This window comes from Pholcus phalangioides, unplaced genomic scaffold, assembly GCF_987345545.1.
Source record: "Pholcus phalangioides strain wild (caught in Gottingen) unplaced genomic scaffold, Ppha-v1.0 ptg000008l_1, whole genome shotgun sequence".
NCBI classification, from domain to species: Eukaryota; Metazoa; Arthropoda; class Arachnida; order Araneae; family Pholcidae; genus Pholcus; species Pholcus phalangioides.
The window spans coordinates 7,885,114-7,901,317 of NW_028301601.1; the positions used below are offsets into that span (position 1 = coordinate 7,885,114).

At 39.6% G+C, this 16,204-nt stretch overlaps 1 protein-coding gene and 2 non-coding genes across 4 annotated transcripts in view; 1 reads left to right on the forward strand and 2 right to left on the reverse strand.

The window, feature by feature from the left end:
- Positions 1 to 3,588, reverse strand: part of LOC149083583 (kin of IRRE-like protein 1) — a 495,202-nt gene extending 491,614 nt beyond the window's left edge. Inside the window, exon 1 of one of the 2 annotated variants that reach the window (XM_089234100.1) lies at positions 3,314 to 3,569. In XM_089234100.1, the coding sequence (XP_089090226.1) occupies positions 3,314 to 3,362 (49 nt within the window). In that variant the 5' untranslated portion in view covers positions 3,363 to 3,569. Of the gene's footprint in view, positions 1 to 3,313 lie in introns of both variants that reach the window. The other variant, XM_089234101.1, reaches the window with a different exon arrangement.
- A 6,826-nt stretch (positions 3,589 to 10,414) lies between these two features.
- On the reverse strand, positions 10,415 to 10,486 carry TRNAA-GGC (transfer RNA alanine (anticodon GGC)). Its single transcript has one exon. It is a non-coding gene; the product is annotated as a tRNA-Ala (tRNA).
- A 384-nt stretch (positions 10,487 to 10,870) lies between these two features.
- On the forward strand, positions 10,871 to 10,942 carry TRNAA-GGC (transfer RNA alanine (anticodon GGC)). The gene has a single exon. It is a non-coding gene; the product is annotated as a tRNA-Ala (tRNA).
- Positions 10,943 to 16,204: the final 5,262 nt, after the last annotated feature.

A 16,204-nucleotide genomic window follows, 5' to 3' on the forward strand; every position in this document is an offset into this window, starting at 1 on the left:
TGCCACTGTAAGGATACGAACATAGTGCACTCTGGCTTCCGATTTTGTGAGTTACGGCACCGTTACGGATTGGTTAAAAAACTTGAAATTCATGTTTTTTACCAATCCGTAACAGTGTCGACTGGCAGAATCAGAAACTATACGGTTGGATTAGTTACTTACGGGAAACCTATACTCCAAGTGGCTGTAAAACGAATGACGTAAACAGTGTCAGCCAACCACAAGTCTCTTGGCACAAACAAGACTGTTGATTACCCGTGAGAACAAGCGACATGCATTGCCAGATGTAATACCGCCCTCCCACGGGCCCTTTCAGATGCCGTTGAAAGAGAATCAGCCTCGTGCCCGGCGCGTTGAACTTTTAAATTAAGTTAAGAACGAAATATTTAATCAAGATTGACAGCGATTTCATGTATTTCTCTGCACACACGTCAAATATTTAATTATACTTAAATACACAAGTTATTTTTTCCCGGTATGGTCATTAGCTAATGAGGATTAGCAGGAAAAAAAAAAAGCACTTAACGTTACAGATTATTGAAAAATGTCTTAATGGATACACAAAAAAAATCGTTTCTGTAACGAGGTTCTTGCATACACACCCACGATTTGCATAAAACAATAAAATTATCAATATCATATGAATATGATTATCTAGGTCCGAAAAAAATATGTTGTTTTGATTGTTCATTTTAATTTTTTTTATCCGAATTTGTTGACTGCCTTGAATAATGTTATAAATATCGTTCACGGAAATTATGGAGTATATACTTCCATATTTACTCAAAAGGCAAATGGACGTAATTTCCGTCAACCTTATCAATTTTCATGAGTTCATCAATCGATGATTCCTGTTTCCTCTCTTTCTTCTCTCTTTCTCGCTCGTTCTCTCTCTCTCTCTCCGCTAGTTACTACTGTAGTGGTCGGTGGTCAGTGACGCGAACTGGACGACCAAATTACATCGGCGTTGCGTGATCTAGGGGAGACTAGTTAAGACACGGCAGAATCGTGCTCGTAGCAATCTTACAAGGACCCCGGGAAAATGGAAGTTGAAGTCCTAAGCTGACCATATAATCGAAATGTTAAATTTGAGATCTTTATTTCGTTCTAAGAATGGCATCCTAGTGGTATATCCATGAATTACATATAAATATTAAAAAATCCTTTTTGGGGGAAATAACATAATTCATTTTCACAATTTTAGGAATTTGATTTTTACTTGATATCTCAGATACACATTTTGCTTTCTTGTTGCGTATGTTCGTGGGTATGAATTGATGTTTGTTTCAGAAACATAGCTAAAGTCTTCCAGAAACATTGCTAAATACTAGTTCTGGGTTTTATGCAATAAATAATCATTGTATCAAATAGATAATCATCCATGAAAGGTAATTGATATTGTACCTCAATGTACTGATTCCGAATGTTATTTATTGTTTCAAATATTCTCTGCCTTTGCAGATACCACTCATTCGTGTTTTACTATAACAAAAGAGTTCCGCTTGGAAATAAAATTGCGCGGGCGGGTACCGTTTAGTGCACCACATCAATTATAGAAATTACAGTCACCGATCTGTATGGCGACGGTGCGTTGTAGCAATCATTCCATCATAACAACTTATAAGATAAACCTCGAATTTTCTCCTATCCATGCCATAGGATATTCAACCTAATGTAGGGGCCATTCAAGTATTATGTCAGAAGATTTTTAAATATTTTTGACCCCCCCCCCCTCCCATGTCAGCAAAATTTCACAGCAGCTTTTAGAATATTCATATCTTCAAAAAGGATGGTTGATGAAGTAAGCAACCTTTAAACCCCCCCCCCCGCCCCTGTCATAAAAAGTCAGCAAATCCGAACCCCCCCCCCTCTCCCCTTGATGCTGACGTAATAATTGAATGACCCCATAAAAAAATATGGTTTTTATAGAGGGTTAAATGATTTCTGCTGTGCCGCTTAAAGGGTTAAGACTTTGCCAAGAATAATATTTGCTGCTCCCAAAACATACGTTTTATGTACACATATGATACATTGAATCACCTGAAAACAGCGTAATTATGGCAGAATCTATGCGATCATGTCAGCTTATACTGGCCAATGATAACCTAATCGATATAGTCGAGTTTTCTCCTGAATGTCCGAAACGAAGACTGGACATTGCAAAACTTGAATCAAGGCAAAAAAAAAATTATATACTAAATATATTATGTTCGTACTAATAAATATAGTTTTGGAGTGTAAGTTCGGCCATAGTCCGATCGTGGGAATGAATACAGACAAGCATGAGAGCCAGCCACAGTTTACACTCATATTTCATCCGAACATGGAATTTTCTTAAGAAGGTGAATTTCATAATTTTTCAAATCATTAAATATAACCTTCCAATATAACGTTCGTTTTTTTTTGTGGAACAATAAGAGGTCATTATAACGTCTACTACCGAATATAAAATTGGTATGTATGTTGCATCGAAAATTTATAATACTGTTTTCAAACAAAAAGTTACACGAGGACACCAAGGATACCCCCACCCCATAACAAAGGGGAAGTGAAAAAAATTTCAAGAATTTTTTTTTATCATCTACCTTAATTGGAAAAGAAATCATTGATTACCATAATGGAAATACTATTTAGGTGATATCGACGAGATATCTCGCTTCCTTAAAAGCTTTTCATCTCAGCATTGAAAATTGAAAAACCCAGATATTTCGTAAGTTGATTTCTCAATAGAACACTTTCCCCTATGGGGGGGGGGGGTTATTACTTTGCACCTGCTGAAAACTGAGAGAAAATCTACTTGATCAAATAATATACCGCCTTTTACGGGGGGGGGGTTGATTATTGCTGCTGTACCGCTTAAAGAGTTGGCACAATTACTGAGAATAATTTGCAACACATCAAACATACATTTCATACACATATGGTACTTTCATTCTACTAGAAACAGTGTAATTACGACTAAATCCATGCGACCATGTCAGCTCACACTGACCAATAATAACCAAATCGATACAGTCGAGTTTTCCCCCCGAATGTCCGAAACAGAATGACCATAGCAAAACTTGAAACGGGGCAAATAAAAATGTAGTATATAGTATAAATATTATGTTCACATATTACTAATAAATCTAGTTTGGGGGAGCGGAAGTCCGGCCACTGTCCGTTCGTGCCGATGAATACAGACAAGCATGAGGGCCAGCCACAGTTTACACACACACACTCACAGGTCAAACGAGCGGGAAAAAAAGCGAACCATCCCGCTCCCATAGGATGTTGTACGAGTAAAAAAATAATACAAAAATGATAGAAATACCTTTCAGATATGCGGCTGTAAATATCCAGGTTAGATGACTCAAGCGCATTTTTTCAAACGTCCAAAATACGACCGAACATTCGATTTAAAGTATCCAAAACCACATCGAAAAAAAAATCTAAATTAATATGGAATCTTTTTTTTTTCTCCTTTCAAATGTTATATCAGCATCATAACGTTATAACACATCGCCATTTGGTGGAAAATCAACACTAGGGCTCCCATGCAGGGAATGTTGGCTGGCTGGATTGCTGCTGCTAGTCGGGTTCGGATCTGACAGCGTGGAGAGAGAGGGGAGGGAGGATGGGAGAGCGCAAGAGACAACAGTGGCAGCGCCATCTGTTGAGAAGAATATGATGCTAATCTAGTTTCTGTTTTGTTTTATTATTATTTTCATTTTTTTTCCCGGTTGGATTGGCAAATACGTACTTTGGTTTTATTCAGCATGTATTGAATTTGTAGACTTTTTTTATTTGATTGCTTCAATTTTATAAGAAAATTTTACTAATTTACTATCAATTGTTAAAGTGATTAAAATTTTATATATACGTAAAAACTGAAAACCTACTAATTTATTTTACTGATTTAATATATGTTACTATACGAGTTCTCTCCGAAAGATGAGTGGTCTCAGAGTCATACTTGATATAGAAAAGTAAACAAATCAGCACGTAACCAGATTTCTTAAGTGACCTATGTCCAGACCACTCAAATGACCAGCGGCACATTCCCAGACAGCATAAATAATCAACCGCTAATTTACTAATTAATCAAGTGACCTGGCGCACTGTTCTAGATCACATAAATTGCTCGCTGCACGTTCTTACCTCGCTTAAGTGATCCACGGCACATTTTTCCAGACCATTTAAGTGACCCGTGGCATATTTACAGATTTTATTTAAGTGAACAGCGGCACATTCCCAGTCAGCTTAAGCGACCCGCGTCACTTTTATTAACCAATCAAGTGACCTGGCGCACTGTTCTAGATCCCGTAGGTTGCTCGCGGCACGTTCTTACATCGTTCAAGTGACCTACCCCGCAATATGTGGACATTCCAGGTCACTAAATTGACCCGCAGAACGTTCCCAGACCACTCAATTAATCCGCGGCACATTCCAATACCATTTAAGTGACCCGTAACAAAGAATAAAAATGATTAGATGGTCTCCCCCGAAAAATGAGTGGATTCAAGTTTTGGTCCTGGAAAAAAAATTACATAGATGTCGCTACAGGACATTATATATGCTGAATCCATCGCCAAATGCGGCTCCTCAGAGTCATCTGATGAGCCCCGCGACCTCAAACTTAATTTTGTACAAAGCCGGGCATAAAGTGACCAGATTCCGTAAGTGACCCGCGGCACATTTCTAAGTCCACTTAAGTGACCAGCGCTATATTTACACATCATTTAAATGGCATGCGGCACATTCCTAGATAGATTAAGTGTTCCGCGGTTTCACTAAGTCTACTAATCAATCAAGTGCCCTGGTGCACTGTTCTGCGATCACAGTTGCTCGTAGCACATTCTTACCTCACTTAAGTGATTCGCGGCACATTTGCAGATCACTTATGTGTGATCTGCGATACTTATACAAACCAATAAAGTGCCCCGCACTTTCCAAAAGGTGGGGCATCCCTGATCTGAATCTTCCTGTGGTACCTCGGCTAACAAGAAAATTCGTTCTGCAGTCACGCTCGTTAGCCAAAATCTTCGCTAGACGAAACGCGATTTTCCGTAACTTTCTATTGAAAATCATTCAATTCGTTCTAGGTACTACTCTTAAACCGCACATGTACCTCGTCCACATTTCTCTGCCGAATTTCTAACGAATTGGTACATTTTGGGATGTGCATGTCCGTGATGTGATCCTAACGCGAAGTTTGTTTCTGTGTAATTCTTGTTATAGTGCTGCCATCTAACACATATTTTTCGAACTATGAGTGAAGTATAATGTTTGAAGATTTTTTTCGTTGTAGGTCTATTGCTCTCTGCGGCGAGACTTTTTAATGTGGAGATAGGCTTGCATTCGCAACTCGAAGTTAAGAACCTTAGAAAACCAACTTCAGCCAACTACCACTGCGGCGACGGTGGAGTTCGAACCCGGGACCTCGTGATGCGAGTCCATCACTATGACCACCACAGCGGCCGTTCCAGACACTGCGCGAAATGTAAAGATAAATGGAAAAACAACACAGCAAAGAGTGCTCCAAAAAAAGACAAAAACTGACCGAAGACCAAAATGAACAGCTTCAGAATTAGAAAAATGAGAATTAATAGGAAAGTTTAGCTCGTTTACTCAATACGATACTCGGAAGCTCGTTTTCCTTTGTACATAACCAACACCAGATTTAGTCTACTCTAAAGGGGATAATACAACTCAGTGGAGTTCGTAGATGTCCTCGCCCATTAATGATTTGGTCAGCTCATTTCTGTGTCTGATGCATGCCGATCATAGACTTAAGGGGAGTCGCATACCCCTTAACATGGGGAAAAGTTAAAACATCATTAAAAATACTATTTAACCATTGCTTTATTAGAAATAATTTTTTTTTACATGTTTTTGATTAAATACGCTATCATATCCTGGTATAAAATTTTACATATCTTTAATACTTAATTTCTTAGAAATTATCAAAAAACTACATTAAAAACAGCTTGCGCGCATGATAAAATGACATGACGTCAATGTAACCATACAATATTGAAATTAAAATGAGGAAAACACGGTTCATTTTTGATAAAATGAGCTAAAAGATTGGAATTTCTTTGACTCATTCTTATTTAAAATTTAACTTAAAATTCAAAAAAAAAATTATAAATCAAATATTTTTGTATGGATCTAAAAAAATTTAGTTCATTTTATGAAACGAACCGTTTTGTCTTCATTTTAATTTAAATATTTCATGGTTACATTTATGTCATGTCATTATATCATGCGCGCAAGCTGTTTTTAATGTATTTTTTGCATTTAAAAAAAAATTAAGTATTAGAGATATGTAAAATTTTATACCAACATATATACACTCATGTCCATAAATTAAGGATAATTCAGAATCACACGGGAATCGAAATCTAAAGTAAAAATTTCACCTGTAGAATTATCACACACATCTGCAAGAATGATATGCAAATTTCAGGAAGCCACCAGATGATGCCGATAGTACGTCACAATGACGAGAGTGTAAGTGGGGGGGTATATAAGGAATGGTGGCAAAGAAGTGAATTTGTTCACAAGAGTTCTGTAAGGCGCTCAGTGCCATAAGCGAATAGTTATGACACAGAGGACGCATGTGGATGATTTTTTACGTGGTAGAATTATCGGCTGCCTGGAATGTGGGCGTACTCAGATGGAAGTATCCGAGGAACTTGGAATTGGCCAAAGTGTCATTTCTGGGCTTTGGCGACGATTCCAAGATAACGGAAATGTCAGTAGACGTTACAGCTGGTCGCCCCCGAGTTACAACGCCGAATGAAGACCGGTATTTGGCAGTAACTGCCAAAAGAAGCAGACGGAGCGCAGCATCCGACCTGTCTCGTCAGCTATCTGCAGCCACGGGTACCACAGTTTGAAGGCAAACCGTGTACAGACGTTTGGGAGATATTGGCCTATATGCTCGCAGGCCTGTCAGATGTGTTCCGCTCACGGCAACTCACTGTCGGCAGCGATTAGCCTGGAGTAGAGAACATGCAATGTGGACATCGTCACAGTGGGCTTGTGTGATGTTTTCCGACGAGTCCAGGTTTAGCTTGCAGTCTGATTCACGTCGGACTTTCATATGGAGAATGCCAGGTACCCGTTACCACCAAGACAACATCATTGAACGACACCGTTACGGTGGTGCAGTATTGCTCATTTGGGATGGAATACAATATATACTGGGTTCCAGAACAGATCTGCATGTTCAAATCGGAACCATGAAAGCCCAAATTTATCGGGACATCATTCTGGAACAACATGTACCTTTGTTTAGGGGTGCCATGGCATGGGCGCAGAATTTGTGTTTATGGATGACAACGCCCGTCCTCACCGAGCAAACATCGTAAACGAATGCCTTGAATCTGAGGATATAACCCGTGTGGAATGGCCAGCATTCTCACCTGACTTGAATCCCATAGAGCATGTGTGGGACATGCTTGGCCGACGAGTTGCAGCCCGTCAACCCCCTCCTACATGTGTACCGGAACTTCGGAGAGCATTGCTTGCTGAGTGGAGTGATCTTCCCCAAGATCAGATCGATAATTATATACTCAGCATGCCTAGGCGTTGTACGGACTGTATTTCATCGCATGGGAGACGTGCAATGTATTAACCATCATACCAACCATGTAATAGTAAGGTTTTGTAAAGGAGATACTTTTTACAATTGCTCCAGGGAGCAAAAATCGTAGTTTTTATGAATGGTATCATACATACACCATCGTTTTTGTTCTTTATCTTTTGTTTAATAAATGGGCTTTATAAATAAGTAACGTTTGTTTTGTTTCTGAATCTTTATTTGCCGGAGCTGGCATTATCCTCAATTTTTGGACATGAGTGTATATATATATATATATATATATAAGATAGCGAATTTAAATAAAAAATATGTGAAAACGATTCTAGAAAGAATTATTTTTACCATGAATTTTTTTTTTTTTCGGATTTTTTGAAACTGCTTTTTCTTGAAACCTTCACATGTGATTTTTTCTGCCCTACATTTTTTTAAAAACGCGTTACGGGAATTTCGAATACGTCATCCTCGATGTTGCAAAATATATATCTAGCATTCCACATACATCAGTTGGAACTGTTGTCACTAGATCATTTTTAACAATAACATCATCATCCGTGATGTTCCCATTTTTATTAGCAAGTAATTGGCATATATACGAGAGTTACAAATACCCCACTAATTATGTATATATATCTACTAGGGGGGCTCTGCCCCCCTGTCGCCTTTGGCGGCCAACCCCCCCCCCCCCCACTTCTCTCCCGGACATATCTTGTTTATTTCGTCCCACTTCATCAGCGTGCTATGGAAAAGGGGAAAGGGACGTGTGAAAGCACCAGCCTACTGAAGAAGCGAATTTTAATGAAAATAATAATAAAGCAACAAAAAACAAATGAGATTCATCAAGTATCCCCAGAAAACTTCCCCATGGGGGTCCCCAGATTCAATTCGCTGAATTTCAGTGGGGCCCCACACTGGATATATCTTGGGCTACCGATGTGTTGCAAATTTTACAATGTTAAACCACAAAAATCAATGAGATACATTCAGGGGCACCGAATTACAACCTGCCAACATTTCCATGAAGCCCTGACCTGCAAGCTTGTCGGACACCCCCCTGTGTGAATTTTTCATTTTTATCAATTTTACAACGAATAAAATCCAGGGCCCCACATCCAGTAGCGGGGACACAATACGCAGATTTTTAGTGGGGCCCCAGACTGGCTATATCTCGGGTTTCGGCTGTGGCAAATTCTACAACAGAAAAGAATGAGATTCATCCAGGGCCCCCAAAATCAAACCTGTAAACATGGGGCCCCCCGACTTGGAAGCTTGTCGGTCATCCCCCGGTGCGAGTGCCATGAAAAATTTTCATTTGTATTCGTTTTACCAACGAATAAAATCCAGGGCCCCAAAATGAAACCTGTAAACATGGGGCCCCCGACTTGGAAGATTGTCGGTCATCCCCCGGTGCGAGTGCCATGAAAAATTTTCATTTGTATTCGTTTTACGAACGAATAAAATCCAGGGCCCCCAAAAAATTACCCGGGACACCAATTCGCATACTTTTGGTGGGGCCCCAGACTGGCTTTATCTCGGGCTTCCGCTGTTGCAAATTCTACAACAGAAAAGAATGAGATTCATCCAGGGCCCCCAAAATGAAACCTGTAAACATGGGGCCCCCGACTTGGAAGCTTGTCGGTCATCCCCCGGTGCGAGTGCCATGAAAAATTTTCATTTGTATTCGTTTTACGAACGAATAAAATCCAGGGCCCCACATCCAGTAGCGGGGACACAATACGCAGATTTTTAGTGGGGCCCCAGACTGGCTATATCTCGGGTTTCGGCTGTGGCAAATTCTACAACAGAAAAGAATGAGATTCATCCAGGGCCCCCAAAATCAAACCTGTAAACATGGGGCCCCCCGACTTGGAAGCTTGTCGGTCATCCCCCGGTGCGAGTGCCATGAAAAATTTTCATTTGTATTCGTTTTACCAACGAATAAAATCCAGGGCCCCAAAATGAAACCTGTAAACATGGGGCCCCCGACTTGGAAGATTGTCGGTCATCCCCCGGTGCGAGTGCCATGAAAAATTTTCATTTGTATTCGTTTTACGAACGAATAAAATCCAGGGCCCCCAAAAAATTACCACATCAATTGGCATACTTTTGGTGGGGCCCCAGACTGGCTTTATCTCGGGCTTCCGCTATCGAAATTTTTCAACGTTAAAGCAGCAAGAAAACAATGAGATCCATCAAGGGCCCCTGGAAATGAAAACTTTTTACTTATACGTGAAATCTTCCCCGGGTACCCCGACCCTGTGTTGGGAGCACTGCTGTTGTGTGTGTATATTATACATATATATACCTCTCGGCATGGACCTCCCCCCCCCTCCACAAAGGAAGGGCTGACAGGGGCCACAACGATTCTTATCACTTTTTGATTTTTCACACTATAAATTAATCACAGAGGGGCCCCTGAAAAGCTGGTTTGGGGGCTCGAAATCTAAATTCCAGCCTAAGGGCTCTGCTGTAGGATGTAGGAGCCTCTTGGTACATGCACATAACATGGTCCCGATGGGTCAAATGGGTCCCGATATGTGAATATCGACCCAATATCGATATATGATATCATATCGATATATGAATGTGAATATCGATATATGAATCGAACCCACTTCCGTAACAGACTTCCGTCACTCGGTTGCTTAGCAACAGGCCCTTTTCGAGTTTGTTTGTGATTTTATATTATAGAATAGATATATATAAAATTGTTTGACATGAATGTCGCTCTCCACTTGTTAATACAAGATATGCAGAAGACTGGATGTTGTGAAGATATTTATTATTTGAGATGTTAATTTTTTAAGGAAGGAAAAAACTCATCTCTGCCTCTACCGGGAATCGAACCCGGGTCCCTCGATTGCCGGACGAGTGCTCTGACCACTAAGCTACAGAGGAGATAGAGATTTTCCTTCGCTAGAGCGTATATATGCCGAACGGAACCGTGCGATGGACGGTGAAACCGATCAGCTAATAGCTCTCCGATCAGCTAATAGGAATCGAACCCCGGGGTTCGATTCCCGGTAGAGGCAGAGATGAGTTTTTTCCTTCCTTAAAAAAAAAAAAAAAAAAAAAAAAAAAAATTAACATCTCAAATAATAAATATCTTCACAACATCCAGTCTTCTGCATATCTTGTATTAACAAGTGGAGAGCGACATTCATGTCATATATATAGCCATGTGGTGGCTCGTCGTCCATGAGCTATTAGCTGATCGGTTTCACCGTCCATCGCACGGTTCCGTTCGGCATATATACGCTCTAGCGAAGGAAAATCTCTATCTCCTCTGTAGCTTAGTGGTCAGAGCACTCGTCCGGCAATCGAGGGACCCGGGTTCGATTCCCGGTAGAGGCAGAGATGAGTTTTTTCCTTCCTTAAAAAATTAACATCTCAAATAATAAATATCTTCACAACATCCAGTCTTCTGCATATCTTGTATAAAATTGTTCTCTATATATATGTCCTCTATACAAATCTACAATTTTAGATCGATCGTCGTCAAATTTTGCATATATACCAAATGGGACCCGACTTGAACGATAGGCTACTTTAAAATTTCGTCAGCCCAGGGCAAATGCCCCAAATGGGCAAAAAACTGTCCGGCAACAATGGTTTTTGGGCCTCAACAATCACTTTCCGAACGTTTACTTTGGTTACCGTGGTTCCCTAGCAATGCGTTTCAGACGTGTATATGCCTTTACAACGGTTTGTCACTTCTTTAATCCTGTTAGTATATGTATAATAGTTTATGCCTTTATAATGGTTTGCCACATTTTCAATATACTCTCAGTAATGAGGCTTTTTGAATAGACGTCATAATCATAATCATCATCGCTTTGAGAGTCAGGAAAAGGGTGATCCTCATGGAAATCAGTGCTAAAATTGTCGATTTTACTGTAGAAATGCGGAAATTAGTGGGATTTTCCGCCCCATCAATAATTTTAAAAATTGTATTGAATTATCGATTTTTGAAGTATGAGTTCGCTTAGAGATATACGAAGCCCAGGAGATTAAATATGAAGTAATTAGTCAAACCTATACTTTTGAGTTGGACATTCAAGCAAAATCATTGATTTCATTTACATCTTCTCAACTATGAAAATTAATGTCTCCATATTGTCTTCTTTTGATTTCGCCATATTGGTTAACTTGGACACGGTTTGTATGTCCCTCAAGAAAAAGAGAGGGAGGTATCACGTGATCCAAAAAAGCCTCATTGAAGAAAACCCGGGCAGCGCCGGGTATTATAGCTAGTGTATATATATATATATATATATATATATATAAATGTTTCTAAATATCCTACAGCTTCTAATGTGAGATATCTTCCGGACATGTGGTTACATACAGCTGAACATAAAAAGACTATCTACGATTACCGATCACGGTTCGATTAGTCTGCGGTTCAGAAACACATGTATGTCCAAGAATGCAAGAATAAAAAGTACTCAACCAATATAAATATAAACAATTCACCCCTCAGAAAGCACATTCCTGTTTCATATTACCCAGAATTCGCCCCCATACACATGTCGAATGATGACACCACCCCTGGGGTTCGAACGGTCAAATCGAAGCAGCGCATTGCACATTAGATATCCCTAGAATCCAGCTGTCTTGAAAGGGCAACGTTCCATAAATGGAACATGCGTATTTGATCGCGCGTAGCTCTTCAATGTTTAACAGTACAAAGAAACTAATTCATTTACTTTGATTGATGTATTAAGTGGTAGAAACGCGTTAAATAATTTTCAATTTACTGCAAAATTGAAATTTTGGCGAATTTTAATCGAAATGGGGGGAAAATGCCCAAAAAATGTCAAATTTCAAAATTCTGTCAAAAGAGATTAAATTAACATGAAGTTTCCGAATTTATTTCAAAAAATACTTTGAACTCTTCTCTATATACGGTAAAAAACCAGAAATATTTGAATCAATTTTTATCTGATATTTTTGCAAATAAAATGTTTTGCAATAAATGTTGCATTTATGGAGCATTGGCCTTTAAACGGTTAAAGAAATCTGCCATTTTTGCCGGCAATCGGTCGGCACGTTTCACGAAGAGTATCTTTCGGGTGTCAAGTTTAATTTTGGAAATAACCGTAGCCGTAAATCGCGGAGAGTCTTTGATGGGTGCACCCTGCATGCAATTCCATATTTTGTACAATTTGAATTGTTTGTGCCCTTTTAATTTTGCACCCGCTTGTGTGGATCCGGTCCCATTTCTAGAGTTTTTGTGCCCCCTTTTACCTTTTCTGTTGAAACTCTGTCCACGTTACATGACTTTCCGTTAGTAAAGCGCAATACTGGGTACGGTTGGCTAAAGGTAATTGTGTGTTATTGTCAGGGTCAGAGGTAGCGGCATGAAGAAACGCCAATTGATCTTTTATTGCGCAGGCGGCTATTTCGGCTAGGGTCGGAGGAGGCTTTAGGACTGTCACTGGTGACATTCTTGGGATGAATTTTAGGCTGGATGAGGATTGGTCAGCTGTATGTGAACAAAAATGAAATGAAGCAATGAAGGACAGGGGTAATTTTCCGGGAAGATGGATATTAAGTTAGGAGAAGGAAAAAGTCGTGATGTATACAAATTTGGTTTTGAGGAGGAAGGGAGAAAATTTGGAGATTTATGTTTTTCCATGAGTGAGTGAGAAGGATTAGCGAAAACAAAATTTCAAGGAAGTGGTAAGTTTGGAGCATCATAACGTCTTAATATCGTTAATGTTTGATGGGCCAGGACCATTAAATTTTATTCATTTAACGTGTTATCATTCGATCATTTTTTCTGCACACGAGAGCTAATTTTACACCGGGACCTACAATTTATTGCCGATTCCGAAATGCAGGCTGGTTTTTTTTTTATACTCATCGAGAGGGTGGTGCGCTAACCCCTTGATGGGGGAACTCCCTGCGGTAACAATTTTTTCTGCGGTCATGTCGCCGTTTCTGTTGCACCCCTGTGTCAGGAAAGGTTTTTTTCCGACAAGGACGAACCGAGTGTCGAACTCGCGACACCTCTAAACATCCTTTGGTACTTTAGGCGAGTTTGGCTACCGAGCACTTTAACGTGTTATCGCCTTGTCAAACATGTGCAGTGAACTAATTAAAAATATTCATTAGTATTTTAATCTCATTGTTCTTTAATTACTTCACTGTTTCACACGGGTGTTGTGTGTTAGAACCTTGGATGGTAACTACATATATTGCGGCCAAGCGTCAATAAGAGTACCCTGCTTTTCCATTCATATAAAGATTTATTCCATAATAGGTTGAGGAAACCGAGTGACATCCAGTCTCTATCTCGCAGATGATGTAAGCACTGTGAAATGGTAAAGGTGAATATAGGTGAAAATGAAAATTACACGTTCTCTTTCTGATTACACGAAAACGTTTTCCTTTTCGGAACAATGAAGGTGCAGATTTTTCACCGCCATAGACAATACGCATAGACAAGGTATCTGCGTATAATTCGCATGGCATAAATGTTTTAATACTGCCTCGCGAAGTGCTGTGGTGGTACGTATCTGACACCTATAGCTGCACACGCTGTCCTCGAAGTTGGAATAAAACCGCGAATCAAGCCGATCACCATTACCTCGGTAGCTGAAATCGATTCCGTGACGACGGAACATGACGTCATGGCAATACACACACGACTGAAAATCGGCTGAAGTAAACATAACTGCAGAAAGACATTAATGCTTCGTCGAAGAATTCAGGCCAGCAACGATTGCGACCAACCACCTTTGCAAGACTACTACTACTATGTAACCGTGGATGCACCTCATACACATTCCTCTTCGGAATTTCTAACGAATCGGCACTAAGTTAACGTGTGGCCCTAACGTTTTGAAGACTACATTGGGGGCTTTCTGCACCTGCCAGAAGTGCACGCGTTATAGGAGTTGTTATAACGAACTTCCAATCAAAGCCGGCGCGCAACAATCTTTCTAAAGGCACGAACAAAGAACACGCTTATTTCTGACTCTGGAAGTCTGCACAGTTGCTAATTGATTAGAAACTTGAATTTCAGATTTTTAACCCATCAGTAATGTCTCCGACTTGCAGAATCGAAGATCAGCGTATACTATGTCATAGGCGGAAAGGCGGAGGGGGTGGTGGTGTTGTATTGACATCATCATCATCGTGCCCCACCAGAAATATTGACCGTGCCCCCCCCCCAGATTTCTAAGTCTATCTCCGCTTATGTACTATGTTCGTACCCTAAGGCCGGTATAGAGACTGGATGTCACTCGGTTTCCTCAACCTATTATGGAATAAATCTTTATATGAATGGAAAAGCAGGGTACTCTTATTGACGCTTGGCCGCAATATATGTAGTTACCATCCAAGGTTCTAACACACAACACCCGTGTGAAACAATGAAGTAATTAAAGAACAATGAGATTAAAATACTAATGAATATTTTTAATTAGTTCACTGCACATGTTTGAGTTTTGTAAAAGCTCTTAGATAAAATTTGAAAAATTCCACCAATAAGTGGAATTCACCGGTTGCATTTGCATTTGTATGTAACCAATGCACTTATTGGTTTTTAAGTACTATAAAAGATCTTTTATCAAACTTTTATAGTGTAATCTTGGCCTAAGACATCAATGGGTGCCTACTGTACCTGCAGGAAGTAATTGGATTGCGAAGAGAGCTGATATTCGCCACCAGGGGTGTACGCAGGATCGAACTCTGGGAAGGAAGAGGGGCGCAACAGGCTTGAAGGGGCACAAGAAATTTCTTCCAGAGAAATTTTAAGTTGCCAATGTTAAAAAAGCATTAAGATGAACAGAAGTTGATTAAAATAACATTTAAAAGGTACTTTACTGCAAATATCCTTATTTTGGAATCTCTTCTTCTGAAATTTAACGACACTGAAGCGAGCAAACGAGGTTACATATACCTGTTAGCAATGGATTTTTTACGGCAACCAGACACCAGACAGGTTAATGATGTCCGTGATTTAAAGGAAAACAAAAGCATTACCAAGGCAATAGAAAAAAAAAATGGAAAAGCCAATTCAATAAACAATTAATAGTTTTTTCCCCCCTCCAACTCGTGGACTTTACGGGGGAATAATCCATACATAAAATCTATTATTCAGAGTTACTTGATCGAGTGTCTGGAGTTCATCAAAAATTCATAATATAATCCATTACTGTTGAATTCTATGAAAAAGCAAGTTTAAAACGTATAAATGTATTTTTTTGGAGGAAAAGCCATTATGGTTTTATGACCTTTTAAAGGATTCGTGTACCATGGGAATCTCATGTACAGTATGCTATTAACGAATGTTTCTAAGAATTGTTCTCATCGTCTAACTGTATTGCGTCTGAACATATGATTTTTAATGTAACTTCATCAATACTAATTATATAATGAAATGTATTTCTAATTTTTTCCTTCAAACTACATCTATTTCGAGTATTCGTCGGACGCAACTGCGGTCTATCGCAATTAAAACAATTTTATTAATGAACAAGCTGTAATACCAGGCGCTACCCGGGTTTTCTTCAATGAGGCTTTTTTGGATCACGTGATATCTCCCTCTCTTTTTCTTGAGCGACATGCAAACCGTGTCTAAGTTCACCAATATGGCGAATTCCT